Genomic DNA, 19,672 nt, shown 5'->3' on the forward strand with positions numbered 1-19,672 from the left:
CAGTTTTCCAGGTGTAAAACGCCACCGTTCCCACGCCGGCATGGGGACATAGCCCCAGAATCGGAGAATCCAGCCCATAGTCTCCCAACCAGAGAATCCAGCCCAGATATTGGCATGATGGGCTGGATTCTCCGCCGTCGGGATGCTCCATTTTGCCGGCAGTCCGGGGGTTTCCCGACGGGTGGGGCTGCCCCACAATGGGAAACCCCATTGACCAGCCGGCCAAACAGAGTATCCCGTTGGCATGCTGAACCAGAAATCTGACGTGGCGGGACGGAAAATCCAGCCTCAAGAGTCTATTACCAAAAATGAGCAAGACATCTCGCAATTGTTCAAGGGCAGGTGACTCAGCTTTCATTAATGTTCCAAAGAAGCACCCCAGGATCTGCTGCTCACCCCCCTGCATCTTGTAGTGGTGATCTGCCTCAGGGCAGCTCCTCTGATCATTTCTCCAGGCCACACGGTCTTGCACTTTCATCACCAGTCGCTCATCGGAGACTCCCATTTTCAATTTCGACAAACAATGAGCAATTTGATGACAGAAAAATATGCGAGGCGATTTCCCGTTGCCTTCCCAGTGTGTTCTCTTCTTGAAGGATCCTCTCTCGCATGTAAGCAGCCATTGTCCCTCAGGATTTCAGCTTTTCCGCCAACACCACTGAAAAGCTCCTTGCTCCACAATTGGCCATGGCTTGTAACTCTTATCTGGGCCTGGGTCAGCTCGCAAACAGGCAGGGACAACCACCCCCTGAGGTCTGAAAAGACCCTGCTACATAAACTCACAGCATTACATTTTAAGAATGACCTCATTCATGCGCTCTCATGTGGATTGGTGGTCAGAACTGGGGGCAATATTCATCCAGACAAATTAATGGCAGTTTGTGTTTCAACTGGAAGCGAACTATACCAGTCTGGAATTGAAGTCATCCCTAGAAAATCAAGGACAGACACACACATGCAGGATTACAACTCAATTATTATAATATCCATGTCTCCATGAAAAGAAACAATATTTCGAGGCTTTGGGCTCCTTATCATGGAATCTACGTCAGCTTACCCAGGGGAAGGCATTTTGCACCTGTATGTTCATAGGCTGAAAAGATAAGACTCCCTGTGGAATTTGGGTTGTGTCGGATCTGGTTAGAATTAGGTAAACTCCAATCATTTGACCTCTGATTTTAATCCTTTTTATAGACTCCATCCTTTGTGGTTTAGATTGGAGTTAATCCTTGCCTGGAAACCACATGCCATCTCTGAAGGATGAAAAGGATATGCACATGTGGACTGCATTGTGAAAGCTTAAAAATCACAGAACACTCTGGAGAGAATTTTAAAGAGTGCCTCGAAACACCGTGTTTTCTTTGTGAATGTGTATTTTATTACAGCCGTTTCTTAATTGTCTCTGAGGCCTTTGCTACAAGGTATGGATATCAGTTTAAGCACGTAGCAGAATGTTTGGCCAATTGACTGACAGCTCCTGGGGTGTGATTTCTGCCCTTTTTGGGGGTATAGTTGGATGGCAGGCCTAGTGCTGCCCAGACAAGTGCCTAACTTGTAGTTGGATGGAAGGCCCAGTGCTGCCCAGGCAAGTGCCTGACTTGAACCTAACAGCATTGGGGCTCCCACCGGTTCTCCAACCTAATGCCCAGATTAAATCCTGATCATAGAAAGTTCCACAGCATCATCCGTACTCTGGTACCTTTCCTATGTGATTGCTCCTCATGTGTTGGTCTCAATGGAGAATTTCTGCAGCCTATTGAAATACAGGTGCCATCAAAACTAAGGCCGTTCCCAATTCTGTTCTTACATGATACTCACACGTCTGCACTTTCAAGCAAGCGACACTCGATAGGAACCCAGAGCTAGGAACGTGGTTGATACTCCACATTCTAAGCTCAGGGCTGCTGAGATCAGCCTGGGGAGTTTCAGGTTTGTGTGGCTTTGTATTGCATGGATGGATGTCGGAGGAGAATAGACCTTTAAATGGTTCCATGTGCTGGAGACCCTGTCCTGAGATTCCGTACAATCAATACCTGTGTAATTGGGTGGGCAAAGGCAGGCGTAGTTATTGATTCCATCTACACATGTGGAGTTATTTTCACAGTCATTATCCTCGCAGTCATCAGGATTTATCTCACACAGCTGTCCTTCAAAGCCAGCAGGGCATTGGCATCTAAAACAAATGGAGCAAAATGAATTTAAAAATACGTAGCAAGTTAAGGTTCCACTGAATAAGTACTGGGTGGCAACAAGAACCTGTGAGGATGTGATTATAAATATCCCCATCACATTGTCCTTCCTCTCCACTCTACAAACTTTACATTCTTTCTCTGGTTAGCCACCAAAAGAACTGAACACTGTCACAGATAAGATACTTATCTCTTCATCTTGTATTTGGATTTGAGCTCAGACCAGAGACAGAAGACAAAGATCTACCAGTAAAGATTTCAGGTTATTCCGACTAATAAGCATGGTTTGTTCCAAGGATAGATTTTACAAGGCCTCATTACTTGATCAGAAGGAAAACAGATAATTCTGCCTGCCATAAATAGGCATCTCTTGAGTTAGACACAAAGTAGAGCTCCTTCAACAGTCACACGTTCAGGATATAACATAAGTTAGGTGCAGAGTAAAGGTTTATATGTTTTGGCTACTCAGGGTGTGCCACTTCCATTTTCCACAAAGGTCAACCCAGAGATTTGGGGCGTGATTCTCCGGAAAAATTTCTAAGCGTGGTAGCAAGCGGGAACTGCCGCGAACTTCCCGGTGGTCGGCCCAGCGTGGTCGGCAACACTATTCAACGTTAATTGGTACACTTAATGAGGCCTCACGGGCTGCTCGCCGCAAATGAAGGCTCGCCAGCCGATTCGCCGGCACCGCGCTCGCCAGCCCCCTGCTAACAAATTCGAGCAGCATTTAAACAGCTCTTGCTCAGCCAACTCGAGCCAGCTCGCAAAAATGACGCCCAGGAGAACGGCCCCAAGATTCAGGGATGGAGATCTGGCCAGGCTCCTAGACGAGGAGGGATGTCCTGTTCCCCTGAGGGTCCTGGAGGGTCAGTCACAGGGCAGCCAATGCTGTCTGGGATGAGGTGGCGGCTGCTGTGAGTACCGGGAGTGTGACTAGGAGGACTGTCCTTCAGTGCCGGAAAAAGGTAAATAATCTACACCAGGCAGCACGAGTATAGGCACCAACGCCCACTCCCTCCCCCCTCCCGTGACCTTTCCGCCTCCACGCGAGCATCCACCCCCCCAACTCTCCATGCCACCCCCAATCCTCCCTCTCTCTTCAAACCCCCAACCCTTCCTTCACAACTCCCCTCCCACCACTGTGAACCATGCATGTGGCTAATGATGCCCTCTCTGTTTCTCCTCAGGAAAAGTTCTTCCACAATCGCTGGGAGAGGGCCCAGATTGACGGTGGGCTGCTGGAATGGAGAATCCTCACCCTCTTCAAGGAGCGGGCCCTGGAGGTGACTGGGGTGGCTGAGGATGGAGCGGTCACCAACACGGAGGCTTTGGATGCCGCAGAGGTGAGGAACCACCGGGCCCCAACCAGAAGACCTATCAAACATGAGTTGTTATTGTCTTCCTGACTTATCCATTCCTCCCGCTGACCACATGTCCATCCTCCCGCAGGTCCTCCAGCCGACAACGCCGGCCCATCCCGGGTGGCATACTCCCAGGAGAACACCTCGGAGGAGAACTCCGAGAACAACACGATCGAGGTGTCACAGCTGTCACCCCCACCCTCCACCAGTGCAGAATCATGCACCTTGGTGGCAAATATTAGTGGTCAGGCTTCTCGGGCACAATCTGGTGAGCACCACACAGCTGCTGTTGCGCATTAGGTGGAGGCAGGAACCCCCAGGCGAGATAGCAATCGGTGATCTGCTGGATCCCAGGACCCAGCTGGGTCCCAGTCTGATGCTGAGCCTGTGGAAGAGGCTTTCATGGAGCTGATGGAGACATTAGGGTGTGGTCACGACATTCAGAAGGAGATCTCAGCGACGCTCCAGCAGACCCATAGCCGATTGGAGGAGTCCCTGAGACTATGGGCGCAGGAAATGTCGCCGGAAATGCGTGGCACTGAGGCCAACGCTGCTAGGGTGACGAGCGCAGTGGAGAGCCTGGTGCACGACATCAGCAGCATTAGTGAAGGTGTCAACGGCCATGACTGAGGATCTCGGCAGAATGTCCACCTCGCTGGGTGATGTCACCCAGTACCAGGCTGACCTTGATGAGGTTATGCGGGACATATCCCACTCTCAGATGGGAATGACTGAGGTGTTGCGGAGCTTGTCCCAGTTGCAGGTGGGCATTGCTGAGGTGCTGCAGAGCATGGCCTAGTCACTGAGGAGCATCGCTGAGGGCATCGATACGATGGTGCAGACTATGGGGAGTCACCTGGGCTGCCAGAGCCAGATGGTGCAGGGGCAACCTGTACATGCGGTAGTTGTTGACATTTCTATGCAAGCTTGGCTGAGTTTCAAATGTGCAATTATCTCAGCAGGGAGTTCTGAGTTCACAACTTGAGTGCTAGCTTAAGGAGTATTAAAGGATTAGCTGTTTTTAATGTGAGTTATGAATTGAAATTTGTTTTTATAAGAGATTAACTACTTGATATTTAAAGAGATTTGAATGGGCTTCACGAATTGGAGATTGTTTTCACTATCAAGTGTATAGAATGAGAGCTATCTTAGATTTTTCAACAACAAAAAAATTTAATCTCCATACGGTTTCTGAAATCTGTCATGGTGCATGCCAGGTAAGTTTCCATTGAGTTGGCATGGAGGAGGTATGACAAATTGGTGAGGAGGTGGCTAGGTGTGAAGGGTGAGGGCTACAGGGCCTACCTAAAAGTAACTGGGGTCCTAACTGTGGAAATCTGACCTACAGTGCTTGTTTGATCAAATATTCTAGGAATTCACTCTGAACTTCTATTCTTGTGCCACTAAGATACATCTCTGCGTGCAGAAAAGAGCATCCAACAATGCCACATCTAATACGGAAGAGCAAATATCATCAATTTTTGTGACTATAAGCAACACAATGATCAGGAACTGCTGACATCAAATTGCGGCTTATGAACATACAAAAATCTGAATTAGGAGTAGGAGTAGGCCACTTGACCCCTTGAGACTGCTATGCCATTCAATATGATCATGGCTGATCTGCTTGTAACTTCCACCCTACATTCTGGCCCAACCCGGATAACCTTTCACCCTCTTATTAATAAAAGAATCTATCGGTCTCAGCCTTAAAAATATTCAAAGATTCGGCTTCCTCTGCTTTTTGAGGAAGCGAGTTCCAAAGAATCACAAATTTCTGAAAGAACAAAATGCCCCTAATTTCAGTCTTAAATGAGTGGCCACTATTTTTAAAATTTGACCCCAGTGCTAGATTCTACAATTTGATTCATACACCAGGCTTCATACCCCACTCTCCTTTACTGGACACAAATGAAATCAAAACTTTCTGGTGAAGAAAGGCTAAAACGTTTGCAGACAAACGAAGGTCAAAAATATGAATTTTATTGGGCATTTAAAGATTACATTTATTATTACACTGGATCATTGGACCTTATCCAGAGTAAATAAAGCAGTCTCGGGCTTGGGTTATTGATGCAGCAGGCCAGACTTGAGAGTGACATTTTTATTTTTGAACTTGTGTACGAGACTGTGGAAAGTTCATGGGAGCTTAGTCATATTCTCTACCCAGAAATAACACTTCAAAAGGTGCAATCACTCAACCATAAACCCCCAGTAAAATCAAATTAATTTCCAGGGAGATTTTCAGATACTATCAACTTTCAGAGTACAAGGTTTTCATTTTTGCCCCAGGCACTGAGGAAAGCATTTTAAAAAGATAACAGATCTGCAAAATCTAACACAACAGCTAGAGACTTGAATTTGCCACCATCTTTCTATCCACGACTCCACTTTTGAGCATTTTTGAAGCAGAAATTTTGATCGCTGTTTAGCCTTTTTAGGTTAACATGATTTTAACCATCATCTCAAATGAATTATTATGAATGATCACGAAAGCTTTGTTTTCTCATCGCATCAAAGCTAACAACCCAACTGCTTGCTTTGCAAATAAGAGTCTCTCCCTTTTGCTGAATATTCACATTTTTTTTAAACATCACAGGTGTTTATTCAAGAGCAACTTCCAATTAACATTTTCCTCCTTATAAATAATATATTTGGCTCTTAATCATTCCATAATTTTCTTTGGAGCTGCAAAATAGGACTGATTGATCGTGTGCTCTCTCCTCCATACCTCACCAGCGACCTCTTTAATTTGCTAACACCTTCACTGCCTAACTGGGAATTTGGTTCCATATATTCATCACCCTCAAAGTACATTTAGATTCTTCACTTTCTCACCCAGCTTGTACCCATTTGTTGTGGAGTTTGTAATTGCCTCAAAAGATATTATGAGAGTTCAATTGATCAATTAATTTAACATTCTTTCCTCCCACTGTATAAATATTGTCAGTTTCTATATCATTTCCTACCCTCACATAGTTCAAGTGCCCAATCAAAGGTATTAATTTATCACTGCGCCCTTTGGCTCCCCTATATTCCCTATACAATGTCACACTAAGTTTTTTTAAACCTTTTAACCCTCAAAACCTCCAGTACTAATCTCTCCAGCAACTCTGTGACAAGTGAATTAGCCCAGCAATACCTTCACTTGAAAACTCGGGCTGAATTATTCGGGGCTCAGTGGTTCCCACCTCCCCTGCTACAAAGTGAGGGGGGAGAACACCCAGAGGAAGAATGGTCACCTTGGATCAATTTAACAATTGCCCATTGACAGGCTGGAGGCACAATTTCTGCCCCTCAGGGACAGGATGTGCCATCTCAGAAAGCTGGTGACCAATCAAAGGCTGGCAGCTCTTGAGCTCTTGGCAGCGCGAGCGGTGGCCACTGCCAGTACTGCGCTTGTGCGATGAGCTACTATGAACCGGAACTTTGTAATTCTCAGGGGGTTTGGTGAGGGATCCAGCAGGGGAGGGGTGGATGGACATTGGGGTTTATGAGGCCATTGGGTGGGAGGGGGGAAACAACCTGTGGGAGCTTACGTCTTGAGTGATCCTCCAATGGCCCTTGAGGAGCCAGATAAGGAGGGATCACCACCTATCCCATCACCAGCCCATGCAGGGAAATCTGCCGGGCTGGCCACTTGGCGTGGTCATCTCCCATTGTTAGTCAAATGCCAACGGTGGTGGAATGAGGTTATTAAGTGGGCATTAGTTGGCCACTTAAGAGCCTCAATTATCTCACTGCTAGGCGGACCGCTCAACACCATCCCTGCCTCAGGTATTTGAGATGGGGGATGAGGCGGATGGCTAGACAGGCCACCCATTAGATTTAATGTGTGGCATCGACTTCAATGGCTTGGGTCACTGTGTGTGCAGAGTCTGCACGCTCTCCCCGTGTCTGCATGGGTTTCCTCCGGGTGCTCTGGTTTCCTCCCACAAATCCCGAAAGATGTGCTGTTAGGTAATTTTGACATTCTGAACTCTCCCTCTGTGTACTCAAACAGGCACCGGAATGTGGTGACAAGGGACTTTTCACAATAACTTCATTGCAGTGTTAATGCAAGCCTACTAGTGACAATAAATATTATTTTTATTAACTCCAACCTTCTTCTTTGCTCGTGAATTGTGCATCAGGTTATGCAACAAGGAACAGTTTTATTAATATAATTACATTCTCAGCTATGAAATCTGATTTGACTAAGCTTAGGTTCAGAAGAACAAAAATTCATCTTTATTATTTAATTATTTAAATGAGCACCTGAATCCACGTTTCTCTCCCTCACTAAGGCGGCAGGTCCCTCCATTTTGGCACAAGTTGTTGATGCAGGCATTGATGGGAACAGCACAGTCCTGGCCCTGTGGGGATGAAAGGACCAGAGGATTTATTGATGTCCTCTCAAAAGGAGCACAAAACACCATCAGTAAATTAATATATTGTCCCTCACATTCACTCCAATTTTCTCCCTTCCAGCTCTGTAGGACATACATTGGGATTTGATTGCACAAGTGGTTTAATATAGTTTGGCAAAGGCTCCTCCCTCCATGATGGCTGCTGGCCACGACCGGTTTGTTCACCTCATGGGTTTTGCTTGGCAACTTGCATCTCGCCTGGTTGGCCTGTCCTCCTCAGCCCTGGCTGGGTCGATGTCGGCACTCGTTTGCTCCTCTTGCTGCTCGACAGCTGCTGACCGGCTGGCTCACCTTGGTTAGTGAATTTCGCCTCGTTTGCCTGCCCTCAGCCCTGGTCGAGAAACCTGCTGGCTTCTCCTTTGTTCGCAAAGGTAAAACACAGGATCTTCTGCCTCTGTCTCTCCTCGCCTAGTCGCGTCTCGCTCCTCGCGTGCCTCAATTTTCAGACCAGTCTGTTTTCCAGCTCTCTGGGGACTCGGCCAGCCAGAGTCTGATGTTGCTCTGCATTGCCTGCTCAAAGGCTCATGTTGACCTATCAGCAAGTGCAGAGTTATCAGGCTCTGACTGGTGCTCACAGACATCGGCCAGCATGGACCTCCCCACCCATTGGTCGTGGCCCTGTGTCTGGACAAGGTGGGCGAGATTAACTGACCACCCCGCTGAGTGATTTTCAGTGGTCGAGGCGGCCTGCCAGCGGGATCTGGCTGTCCCGCTGTTATCAACGGGATTTCCCGTTGACAGCACCACTCGTTGCCGGGAAACCTGTGTGCCGGCATGGGACAGGAATTTTCTGTCGGCGTGAACAGCCGGTAAATCCCGCCCAGTTTGTTACGTTGTAAATCTGCTTCTGTAGTTTGGTATCATGTCTAAGTTGTCAGTCTTCATTTCTGAGCCTGGATGGTATTGGCAAGCTACCCATGCATGGGGGCCATCATGGCTAAGTTTTAAACTGTAATCACTGGAGCCCTGCATACCTGCATTTTCCAACAAGGAATTACTGAAAGCCATCAGGAACAGGACCCGGATTTTTCCTTTCTCTAGTCCATGGAAATTGATGCTAACTTCAAAACAGATTAAGCATGAATCTGGGATGCACTAGTTTATGAGGTTTAGAATCACACCTAGTAATTGGGGCAATGTAAATGGCTGTTCAGTTTATCCAAGATCCTGGATTAATTAATCCTCTCTGTAAATGTGGCAGAGCTTGCTGTCAAATATCAGTTCTTCCATTGTAATACTCACAACCCATCCAATTTACAAGTACAAGAACTGACACTTTTTGCCCTGTGTGCACAGCACAGTACAGGAGCTGCCATACAAGAGCTATACAGTACTGGACAGCCGTAAGTATCATTTATGTACAGCAGCTGAAACTGAGGCACCCATGAGCCAGATTGTTGCCGATGGGAGTGAATTGTTCTCTTTTAACTGATGTACGCATAATCTGACAGGAGTTGTAGAACACCCCAGATGGGGGTGAATTGTTTCCTTGAAGTCAGTGAGGACCCGAGAAAGCGAGTGATGTGGAGTTGGTTATTCTATTAGAGGGAAACCCAATCATGTTCTCAACCAAAGTTCATGACCATGCAAATTTATATTGTAGTAATCACAGCAAAGGGATCACAAGCAATTTGGACATCATCATGGGAATGTATGGCTGTGAGAAAGATCCCATGCTTTGTTTTGTGCTATGTTAGTTGACCTCCATCTGGGAGGTAGTGGAGGTTCCGAGACTGGTTTGGAGGGTTGGGGACATATTGGCTCCCACTCTTGATTGCTAAGCTACAGCAAGGTGTGTATGCCTGGATGTTGGAAACAAACCGGATCAGCCTCAGCCTCTTGTGGTTCAATATCCTACTGAAGCTCACTCAAGATGAACAGCCTTCGGGCGAAGTATCAAGGGCTGCCTCATGCCGTTGGAAGTAAAGTGTGCACCGATACAAGTTAGCATCTTCAGAGGAAGGAAGGAAAACATTAGACGGCTGGGAAGAAAGGTTTTACTCTGACTTTAGAATGCTGAGTGTGGGGGTGCTAGCACAAGGCAACCAACGTAAATTAGATTGAAGAGTGTCTGAGAAGATTATCCTTTATCCTCATGGGCGAATCCACCCCAGATGGAGTATGAAGATCTTCAATCTTTGATGGTTGTTCAGAATCCTTTTAGCCAAGATGAAGTCACCCCAGCCCAATTCCCTGCAGCTGGGAGTTACGTTTTGCAGTATTTAGCATATCACTTGAAGTGCTCCTGAGGGTAGTTAGAATATAATTCATACTTAACACAGGCAGTGGTGTGATGTGCTTTGGGATCAGGCAAATTCTTCCATTTGAAATGTGACTCGTGCCAATTGGGAAAAAGGCTGAACCATCTTGGCCCGAAACACTGGAGCTTTCACCCTGAATCCTTCAGCTTTGCTCTCTCTTTCTCTCCCTAGCGTTGCAAGCCTCCTTTTCAACTATCTATTTGGCCAAGTCTTTGGTCATGTCCCAAGTGCCTCAGCTCCATTGGTAGCACTTTCATCTTGAAGTCATCACTTGTGGGTTCAAGCCTCATACCAGGACTTGAACTCGTAATCTGAACAGCATAATATCGATGGACCAAGTCAACGCCTCATCTTCAGTTGGCATAGAAAGTCTTGTGATTTGTTTTCAAAGGAAGACATGGAGATGAGCTGAGGTAAGGGCAAAGTCAGGCAACATTACGGTTGTGACAATAGCACCTGGTGATGGCCTGGATAGCTCATCTTGGGGTCAAATATAGCACCAAGTTTGTGAACATCTTCCCCTGTTCGTAAGCAACCTGTTGACAGTCAGAATCAAGAATCCCAAGTAAATAATGGCTGCTCTAAAGGAACAGACATTGACTGGTCCTCGTGAAATTATCCTCCGCGAAGGAAACAAAGGTTCTTCAAACAGTACCCTCAGGAGGGATGTTCAAACTGACAGGAACATTTTTTAAAAACTCATGCAGCTCACGCAGAGAAAGCTTCTCTTTTGAGGTTGCAAAGACACAAACAAAATTTTGTTTGTAAACCAAATGACAAAGCACATTATAATTCAATTGCATGTAGCATGCCCACTCAAAACACAATTTCTTTCAATTATACTCTACTACAAACAAGAAATTCTACACCAAACTGAACCAAATCATAAAAGGTTAGGAAATGTGTACCAGATGTTGTGAGATGCCCTCTTCCGATTACAGCAGAAACATTCCAGTACTGTTGTTGATTTTGGTCCCAAGAGTAGCAACGTATTAGAAGACATTACTTTCCATGTGGCAAATATTTGAGCATATTGAAGAGAATTTCAGGGTGAAATTCCTCCCACCCTGAAATTAAGCTCCATTTTGTACTCATGGCATTTTTTTTTAAAGTAGAGCTAGCAGCAAGAGCAACCTTATCACCTTTGTGAAGGATTTGATACCTTCCAATCACATTCTTACCTTGAATCCATAGGGACAGGTACACCTGTAGAACTCAACTGGGTCACTGTTGCAGGTTCCATTGTTTTTGCAGGGGCTGGATAGACATGGGTTGCACTTGGCTATGATAGCAATATTCAGTGGATCTGAAAGGGTAAAAGGGAAAGATGTTACTGTCATCTAAGCATGCTAGTTATCCTGCTATTGTTGATTCTCAGAGCACAGCAAGTCTACATTGCTCATGCAGTGCAAATGTTGTATTTGCAAAAAATGCCATCAAAAATCTTGGCCAGGGGAGTCCTGACGATCCTAGAGCAGCAGAGAAAATTGGCAAAGATCAAGAAAAGAAAGCTTCTCCAACATGGTAGCAGATGAGCCAATCTTAATGTCTTTCTGAACAACAATTTTGAAATGCTTGAGTTACACCATCTTTCATCATAGATGCAGCACGGTAGCATTGTGGATAGCACAATTGCTTCACAGCTCCAGGATCCCAGGTTCGATTCCGGCTTGGGTCACTGTCCCCGTGTGTGCGTGGGTTTCCTCCGGGTGCTCCGGCTTCCTCCCACAGTCTAAAGATGTGCAGGTTAGGTGGATTGGCCATGCTAAATTGCCCTTAGAGTCCAAAATTGCCCTTAGTGTTGGGTGGGGTTACTGGGTTATGGGGATCGGGTGGAGGTGTGGGCTTGGGTAGGGTGCTCTTTCCAAGAGCCGGTGCAGACTCGATGGGCCGAATGGCCTCCTTCTGCACTGTAAATTCTATGATCTATGATCTATGATCCTATATAGATGCGATTTATCATCTTTCATGCTTCCTGATAGACATATACAGCTATATTTCTGGTAAGATTATAGGGTACACTGAGGAACCTTGTTGAGTGGGTCTGCAGATCGGAGTTAGACACAGAAGTCAGCATGTTTGATTCTCTGCACTTCTGACTTGCTGATCATTTATTTTAATAAGTTAGAAATATGCAAGTTGGATGAGCTGATCTCGGACTGATTCTCCAATCAGTGCCAGGACTGGAGTCTGAACAAAATTGGCCCTTGCATGTGCGAGTAGTTCTTTCTCTTCAGTAATGTTCCTCTTTAATTACTGAACACCATGATGAATGGGGCTGGTTTGTGCCATCTTTTCTGTGGTTCAATTCTACATACCTTTGCAGTGGAACTTGTTTGTGGGTGTTGTTAGGAGTAGTTTCTCATTCATATCTTCTGGTCCTGTGCAGCGAGCAATGCCTGGCTCCTTGTAGCCCGTCTTCACCCATTCAGACAGCCAGCGTAGGTTACAGTCACAGTACAGAGGATTAGCCCCAAGGGCACTGGTGGCAGAGAGAAAGAGGGAGTGAACAAACTGGTAGGGTTTTCAATTAACTCTTAAATTAAAATCTCGCCTCAGTAACCCATCTGGTTCACGATATCCTACCCGGAAGGAAATCTTCCACCTTTACCGGGTCTGGCCTAGTTCCATAACAATGTGGTTATCTCTGAAATGACCCAGTCAGCCACTCACCTCCTTCAGGGGTAAACGGGAATGGGCAGTAAATGATTACCGTACCTGTGGCGCCGAAAGATCATTGCAGCCCCACCAGTCATATCCCAAAACGTCAATAAGTGTAGGATGACTCTTTGTGGTAGATTTAGGAACACATGCCTCTGGGAGGCAATCTCAAGAATTTGGACATGGTGTTCAGAATATTTATAGAATGATACAAGACAAAAGGAGGTCATTTAAGTCATCATTTCTGCACAGGTTCTTTAGTAGAGAAATCCAACTTTGATTTGATTTATTATTGTGACATGTATTAGTATACAGTGAAAAGTATTGTTTCTTGCATGCTATACAGACAACACCTACAGTACATAGGGAAAAAAGGAGAGACTGCAGAATGTAATGTTACAATCATAACTAGGGTGTAGAGAAAAGATCAACTTAATACGAGGTATGTCCATTCAAAACTCTGATGGCAGTAGGGAAGACGCTGTTCTTGAGTCAGTTGGTACATGACCTCAAACTTTTGTATCTTTTTCCTGACGGAAGAAGGTAGAAGAGAGTATCTCCAGGGTGTGTGGGTCCTTAATTATGCTGGCTGCCTTTCCGAGGCAGAGGGAATTGTAGACAGAGTGAATAAATGGGAGGCTGGTTTGCGTGAAGGATTGGGTTCACGACTTTTTGCAGTTTTCTGTGGTCTTGGGCAGAGCAGGATCCATACCAAGCTGTGATACAACCAGAAAGAATGCTTTCTATGGTGCATCTATAAAAGTTGGTGAGAGTCGTAGCTGACATGGCAAATTTCCTTAATCTTCTGAGAAAGTAAAGTCGTTGGTGGGCTTTCTTAACTACAGTGTCGGCATGGGGGGACCAGGACAGGTTGTTGGTGATCCACTCCACAGCACTTTTTCAGCACCAAGTATATATTCCTCATCTTGTAACCGTTAAAAATTGGAGCTACAAAGGACAAAATTTTCATCTTTACCAAGAAGGTAGATGCAACCCATGCCATGGTGGCATGATGAGGGAACTCTGCCACTAGAAAGTCACTTGCTGTGACCAAACAGGACTGTGAAGAACTGAAGATGGATCATTCTAAGCAAAGAAAAAACTGAAATCGAGAACAAAGCAATATAAAGATGCTTCCCTGAGGTATAGCTTTGTTAATTGTGCTAATGCAAATCAGAATGCAAAGCCCAAGTGTGCCAAATGCAGGGAAGTACCGACAAATCAGAGTTTAAAACCCTCAAAACTTCAAAGGCATTTGACAACTAAGCGTGGCGAGACTTGATTTTTTATTTTCAAAGGATGCAGCATGAACTTAAATCATCACTTGAAGTCCTTAGCAGAAATGTAACATTGAACGAGAAAGCAAGTGAGGTTGCATTAAAGGTAAGCGAAAATGGTGTGTCACGAAGGTCGGCTGGCATGGGTTACGAAGTCCAGCCACCGTGGGTCATGAAGGTCGGTCAATTGGTAAAGGTGGACCCCGGGAAAAAAAAATTGAAAAACACTGCGAAAGGACACTCTACGAGGGATGCCAATGCATTGGAGAGAGTGCAGAAGAGGTTTACGAGAATGGTTTCCGGGATAAGAAATCTTCGTTATGAGGATAGAATGATGAGATTGGGACTGTTCTCCTTGAAGAGAAGAAAGCGAAGAGGCGATTTAATAGAGATGTTCAAAATCATGAGGGGGTTGGATAGAGCAGAAACTGTTCCCTCTCGTAAAGGATTAAGAACAAGAGGGCACAGATTTAAAGTGATTTGCAAAAGATGCGGAAAAAAAACTTTTCACACAACGTATGGTTTGGGTCTGGAATGCACAACTTGGAAATGTGGTGGAGGCAAGTTCAATCTAGGAACTCAAGAGAGTATTAGGTGATTATTTGAATAGAAACAATGTGAAGGGGTATGGGGAAAAGGCAGGAGAATGGCACTAAGTCATGATGCTTGTTTGGAGAGCTGGTGCAGACATGATAGGCCAAATGGCCTCCTTATGCTCTGCAACAATTCTGTGATCTCGAGGCTGAACTCAACTGGATTCACCGTCAGGTTCCAGAAATGAAAGCATGGGATTCTAACTTGGCATACTACCCAGTCCCTGGCTAAAATGCACATTTATTCTTCTTCTTCAGGCGATGTCATGATATTCAAACATACACCATAACACATACATAATGATAGACAGACCAACAGACCAATTAGCACACATAACACGACAGCCAATCAGAGACAAGAGCAGACACAGTATAAGACAAGAAACACGACACCTCCTGGCCAGTCCATCTGGAGACAGCACAGGGCCAGAACCTCATTAGCAAGACACTCACACAGTCACCACGTGCTGAGTACCAAGTCAGATGTGTAAATAGTTAGTTGGAATAAAACTGCGTTGTACCAATCGCATCCGTGTTGGTCCGTCTGTTCCTCAGAGCACCCAACACCTCATGGTACCAGTGAGTGAATCGATGGCAAATCTGCCATCCTGAGCCATGGACACCCGCAACAAACCGCAGCCGTTGCAAGTCGCTGGGAACCTGGGCACAAATTGGAAGCTCTTCAAGCAGCGATTCGAACTGTTCATGCAAGCCAATGAAAAACAGGGCGCCTCGGACGAAACAAAGACTGCCATGCTCTTCACTACCGCAGGTCAGCACGCCATCGATGTATACAACTCCTTGGTGTTCGCGGAAGGCGAGAACAAATCTAAGTATGACACGGTCCTCCTCAAGCTCGACAAGCACTTCAACGTTGAGGTCAATGAAAGCTTTGAGAGGTATGTCTTTCAGCAGAGCCTGCAAGGTAAGGATGAGCTCTTTCAGTCCTTCCTGACGCACCTCCGCATACTCGCGCAGTCCTGCGGTTACGACACCACCTCAGAGTCCATGATCCGGGACCAGATCGTTTTTGGCGTTGCCTCCAGTGGCCTACGCCAGCAGCTTCTAAAAATAAAAGGCCTGACCTTGGCATCTGCAGTTGAAGCCTGTGTCCTGCATGAAAATGCGACCAGCCGCTATGCCCAATTTCAGGCGACCGAATCGGCACGGAGGGGGTCCCACGCAATCGAATCGGCAAGCCAGGCCACCCACGAGGCCGAACGCATCCAGGCAATCGAGTTTCTCCCGGCCCGCGGCCCGGACGAGGGCGGCCGTTTCGCGCGCTTTTTGAGGCCTCCCGCGTTTGTGCGCGCCAAAACCTACGGCAACACTGAGGGACGTGCTGCGCAGGCGCACCCGATGCAAGACCGAAATGCGCATGCGCAGTGGCGTAACGAACGCCATGACGTCATGACGTGCAGCAACTGTGGAGCTGCACATTTAAAAGGGCAATGTCCTGCAAAAACCCGACAATGCCTACGCTGTGGCAAGATGGGCCACTACGCTGCCTACTGTCGAGCGGCTCAACCTGTTGATCTTCCACATCTCCGACAACCTTGCAGGAACTTGTGGACCATTCAGCCTCCACATCACAACATCCAAACCGACGACACAGATGACCAAGACGCCTTCCGGGTTGCGGTCATTGATGCGAACCGGGTCAACACCATCAATCCGGGCGATGAATGGAGTGCCACCCTAACGGTCAACCAATCGCCGATCACTTTCCGCCTGGACACTGGCGCCTCCGCCAACCTCATAGCATGGTCAGCCTTCTATGCCATGAAGGTCAGACCACCAATCCAGCCATCCGGTGCAAGATGGTCGACTACAATGGGAACGTTATCCCGGCCATGGGATCCTGCCAGCTCCAGGTGACACACAAAACACACACGGCCACACTCTCGTTCGAGATAGTTGGCTCATCGAAGGACTCCCTGCTGGGCGCACAGGCATGTAAGGCTCTCCACCTTGTGCAACAAATTCTCTCTCTCTCTCCAGACGACACGTCTGACTTCCCGGATGCAGAGTTCTACGCACAGCTCCAATCGCTCCTCGCCCACAACCAGGAGGCATTCGAAGGCATGGGCACACTGCCATACACCTACCGAATTCGCCTCAAACCGGACGCCATCCCGGTCGTTCACGCACCTCGCAGGGTTCCTGCGCCACTTAAAGACCGCCTCAAGCTGCAGCTGCAGGATTACCAGGACCAAGGGGTCCTATCCAGGGTCACGGAGCCCACGCCATGGGTCAGCTCCATGGTGTGTGTCAAGAAGCCCTCTGGCGAGCTCCGCATCTGTATAGACCCCAAAGACCTCAATAATAATATTATGAGGGAACATTATCCTATACCCAAACGGGAGGAGATCACCAGTGAAATGGCCCAGGCGAAGATATTCCCGAAACTGGATGCTTCTAAAGGATTTTGGCAGATCCAACTGGACCCGTCCAGCCGAAAGCTATGTACCTTCAACACCCCTTTCGGCAGATTCTGCTACAACCGGATGCCATTTGGCATCATCTCGGCATCCGAGGTCTTCCATAGAATCATGGAGCAGATGATGGAAGGCATCGAAGGGGTGCGCGTATATGTGGACGATGTCATCATCTGGTCCACCACACCGCAGGAGCACATACATCGTCTCCAATGCGTTTTTGCCCGCATACGGGAAAACGGCCTGCGCCTCAACCGAGCCAAGTGCTACTTTGGCCAGACCGAGTTGAAGTTCCTGGAAGACCATATCTCCCGGTCAGGGGTCCGTCCGGATGCAGACAAGGTGAGCGCCATCACAGCCATGCCGCAGCCGGCCGACAAGAAGGCTGTCCTACGCTTCCTTGGCATGGTCAACTTCCTAGGGAAGTTCATTCCCAACCTTGCCTCCCACACGACGACTCTGCGCCACCTCGTCAGAAAATCCACAGAGTTCCAGTCGCTGCACACACACCAGCTGGAATGGGAGGAGCTCAAACGCAAACTCACTACGGCACCAGTGTTGGCGTTTTTTGACACGTCTCGTGCCACCAAAATCTCAACTGATGACAGCCAATCCGGCATTGGAGCAGTGCTCTTGCAGAGGGATGACACAGCATCATGGGCCCCAGTGGCCTATGCTTCGCGGGCCATGACCCCCACAGAGCAGCGCTACGCGCAAATCGAAAAAGAATGCCTGGGCTTGCTAACCGGTTTAGACAAGTTCCACGGTTACGTCTATGGTCTTCCACGGTTCACGGTCGAAACCGACCACCGCCCCCTGGTCAGCATAATAAACAAGGACCTGAACGAGATGACCCCTCGCCTCCAGCGCATCCTACTTAAACTCAGGAGGTACAACTTCCAACTGGTCTACACTCCAGGGAAGGACCTGATCGTGGCGGATGCCCTATCCAGAGCAGTGAGCACGCCACCAGATGCGGAGGGGTTCGTATGTCAGGTCGAGGCACAGGTGGTTTTGACAGCGGCAAATCTGCCGGCTGACGACTCCAGTCTGGCCCGTATCCGCCGAGAGACTGCGGCCGACCCCCTTTTACAGCGAGTGATGCGCCACATGACGGTAGGATGGCTCAAAGGGCAGTGCCCGCAGTTCTACAATGTACGAGACGACCTAGCCATCATTGATGGTGTCCTTCTGAAGCTGGACCGGATTGTGATTCCGCACAGCATGCGCCAGCTGGTTCTCGATCATCTACACGAAGGCCACTTGGGGGTTGAGAAGTACAGACGGAGGGCCCGAGAGGCGGTATACTGGCCGGGCATCAGTGACGATATTGCCAACATGGTGCTCAACTGTACAACCTGCCAAAGGTTTCAGCCGGCGCAACCTCCTGAGACGCTTCTGCCCCATGAGCTGGTGACGTCCCCCTGGGCGAAGGTGGGTGTCGACCTATTTCACGCGCTCGGCATGGACTATGTCATCATAGTTGACTACTTCTCAAACTACCCAGAAGTCATACGCCTGCACGATTTGACGTCGTCTGCTGTCATCAGGGCCTGCAAAGACACCTTTGCTCGCCACGGCATTCCGATGACTGTCATGTCAGACAATGGGCCCTGTTTTGCCAGCCATGAATGGTCGTCCTTTGCGGCCTCGTAGCTTCACACACGTGACGTCCAGCCCTCTGCATCCCCAGTCCAATGGAAAGGCGGAGAAGGGCGTTCACATTGCCAAGCGGCTCCTCTGCAAGGCTGCTGCTGCCGGGTCGGACTTCTACCTCGCCCTGCTGGCTTATCGCTCGGCCCCACTAGCCACAGGTCTCTCACCAGCACAGCTGCTGATGGGTCGCGCCCTCAGAACCACTGTGCCTTCCATCCTGGCACCAAGAATAGACCATGCTCCGGTACTGCATAGGATGCAACTGCAGCGCGATCGCCAGAAGAGATCGTACGACATACGGGCAACTGATCTTCCCTCCCTGGCCCCTGGAGACAACGTCCGCATCCACCTACCAGACGGTGGCTGGTCAGCACCTGCCGATGTTCTCCGACGCGTGGCTCCCCGCTCGTTCCTGGTACGCATGCTGGATGGATCCGTGCGTAGGTGCAATCGCCGAGCCCTTCGCCTACTTCCACGCTCGCAACGGGACCCTACACAGACGCCGGGTCCTCCACTGGTTCCTGATAGTGACTTCGTGGAGCTGCCATATACCATGCCCCTTCTGTCGCCGCCCATGGCCAGGCTCGCACCTCAGCCGGTGGTTCCCGACCCACCCTTGAGGCGGTCAACCCGAATTCGTCGCCCACCTACTAGACTGGACTTATGAGACAGTTCACACGTCAAACTTCAGCAACTACTGTTTTGTAACATGTCACTGTTTTATCGTTCCAGGCCTCGTTTGATCGGTCCAAATTTCAACGTTGTTCTTCTTTTGTTATGGTGCAACCTCGTTAGCATGTCACACCTGACATCGCCCCTTGTATATA

The 19,672-nt window shown here is 48.0% G+C and overlaps 1 protein-coding gene across 2 annotated transcripts in view; it reads right to left on the reverse strand.

The window, feature by feature from the left end:
• LOC140426781 (slit homolog 3 protein-like) overlaps window positions 1–19,672 on the reverse strand; it is a 925,338-nt gene that overhangs the window by 98,413 nt on the left and 807,253 nt on the right. For both annotated transcript variants that reach the window (XM_072511946.1, XM_072511947.1), the window contains 4 exons: window positions 12,539–12,702; window positions 11,402–11,526; window positions 7,808–7,905; window positions 2,034–2,173 (listed from right to left, as the gene is read on the reverse strand). In XM_072511946.1, coding sequence (XP_072368047.1) covers window positions 2,034–2,173; window positions 7,808–7,905; window positions 11,402–11,526; window positions 12,539–12,702 — 527 coding nt within the window. The remainder of the gene's footprint in view (window positions 1–2,033; window positions 2,174–7,807; window positions 7,906–11,401; window positions 11,527–12,538; window positions 12,703–19,672) is intronic.

Source organism: Scyliorhinus torazame, chromosome 7 (assembly GCF_047496885.1).
Source record: "Scyliorhinus torazame isolate Kashiwa2021f chromosome 7, sScyTor2.1, whole genome shotgun sequence".
In the NCBI taxonomy this organism is placed as follows: domain Eukaryota; kingdom Metazoa; phylum Chordata; class Chondrichthyes; order Carcharhiniformes; family Scyliorhinidae; genus Scyliorhinus; species Scyliorhinus torazame.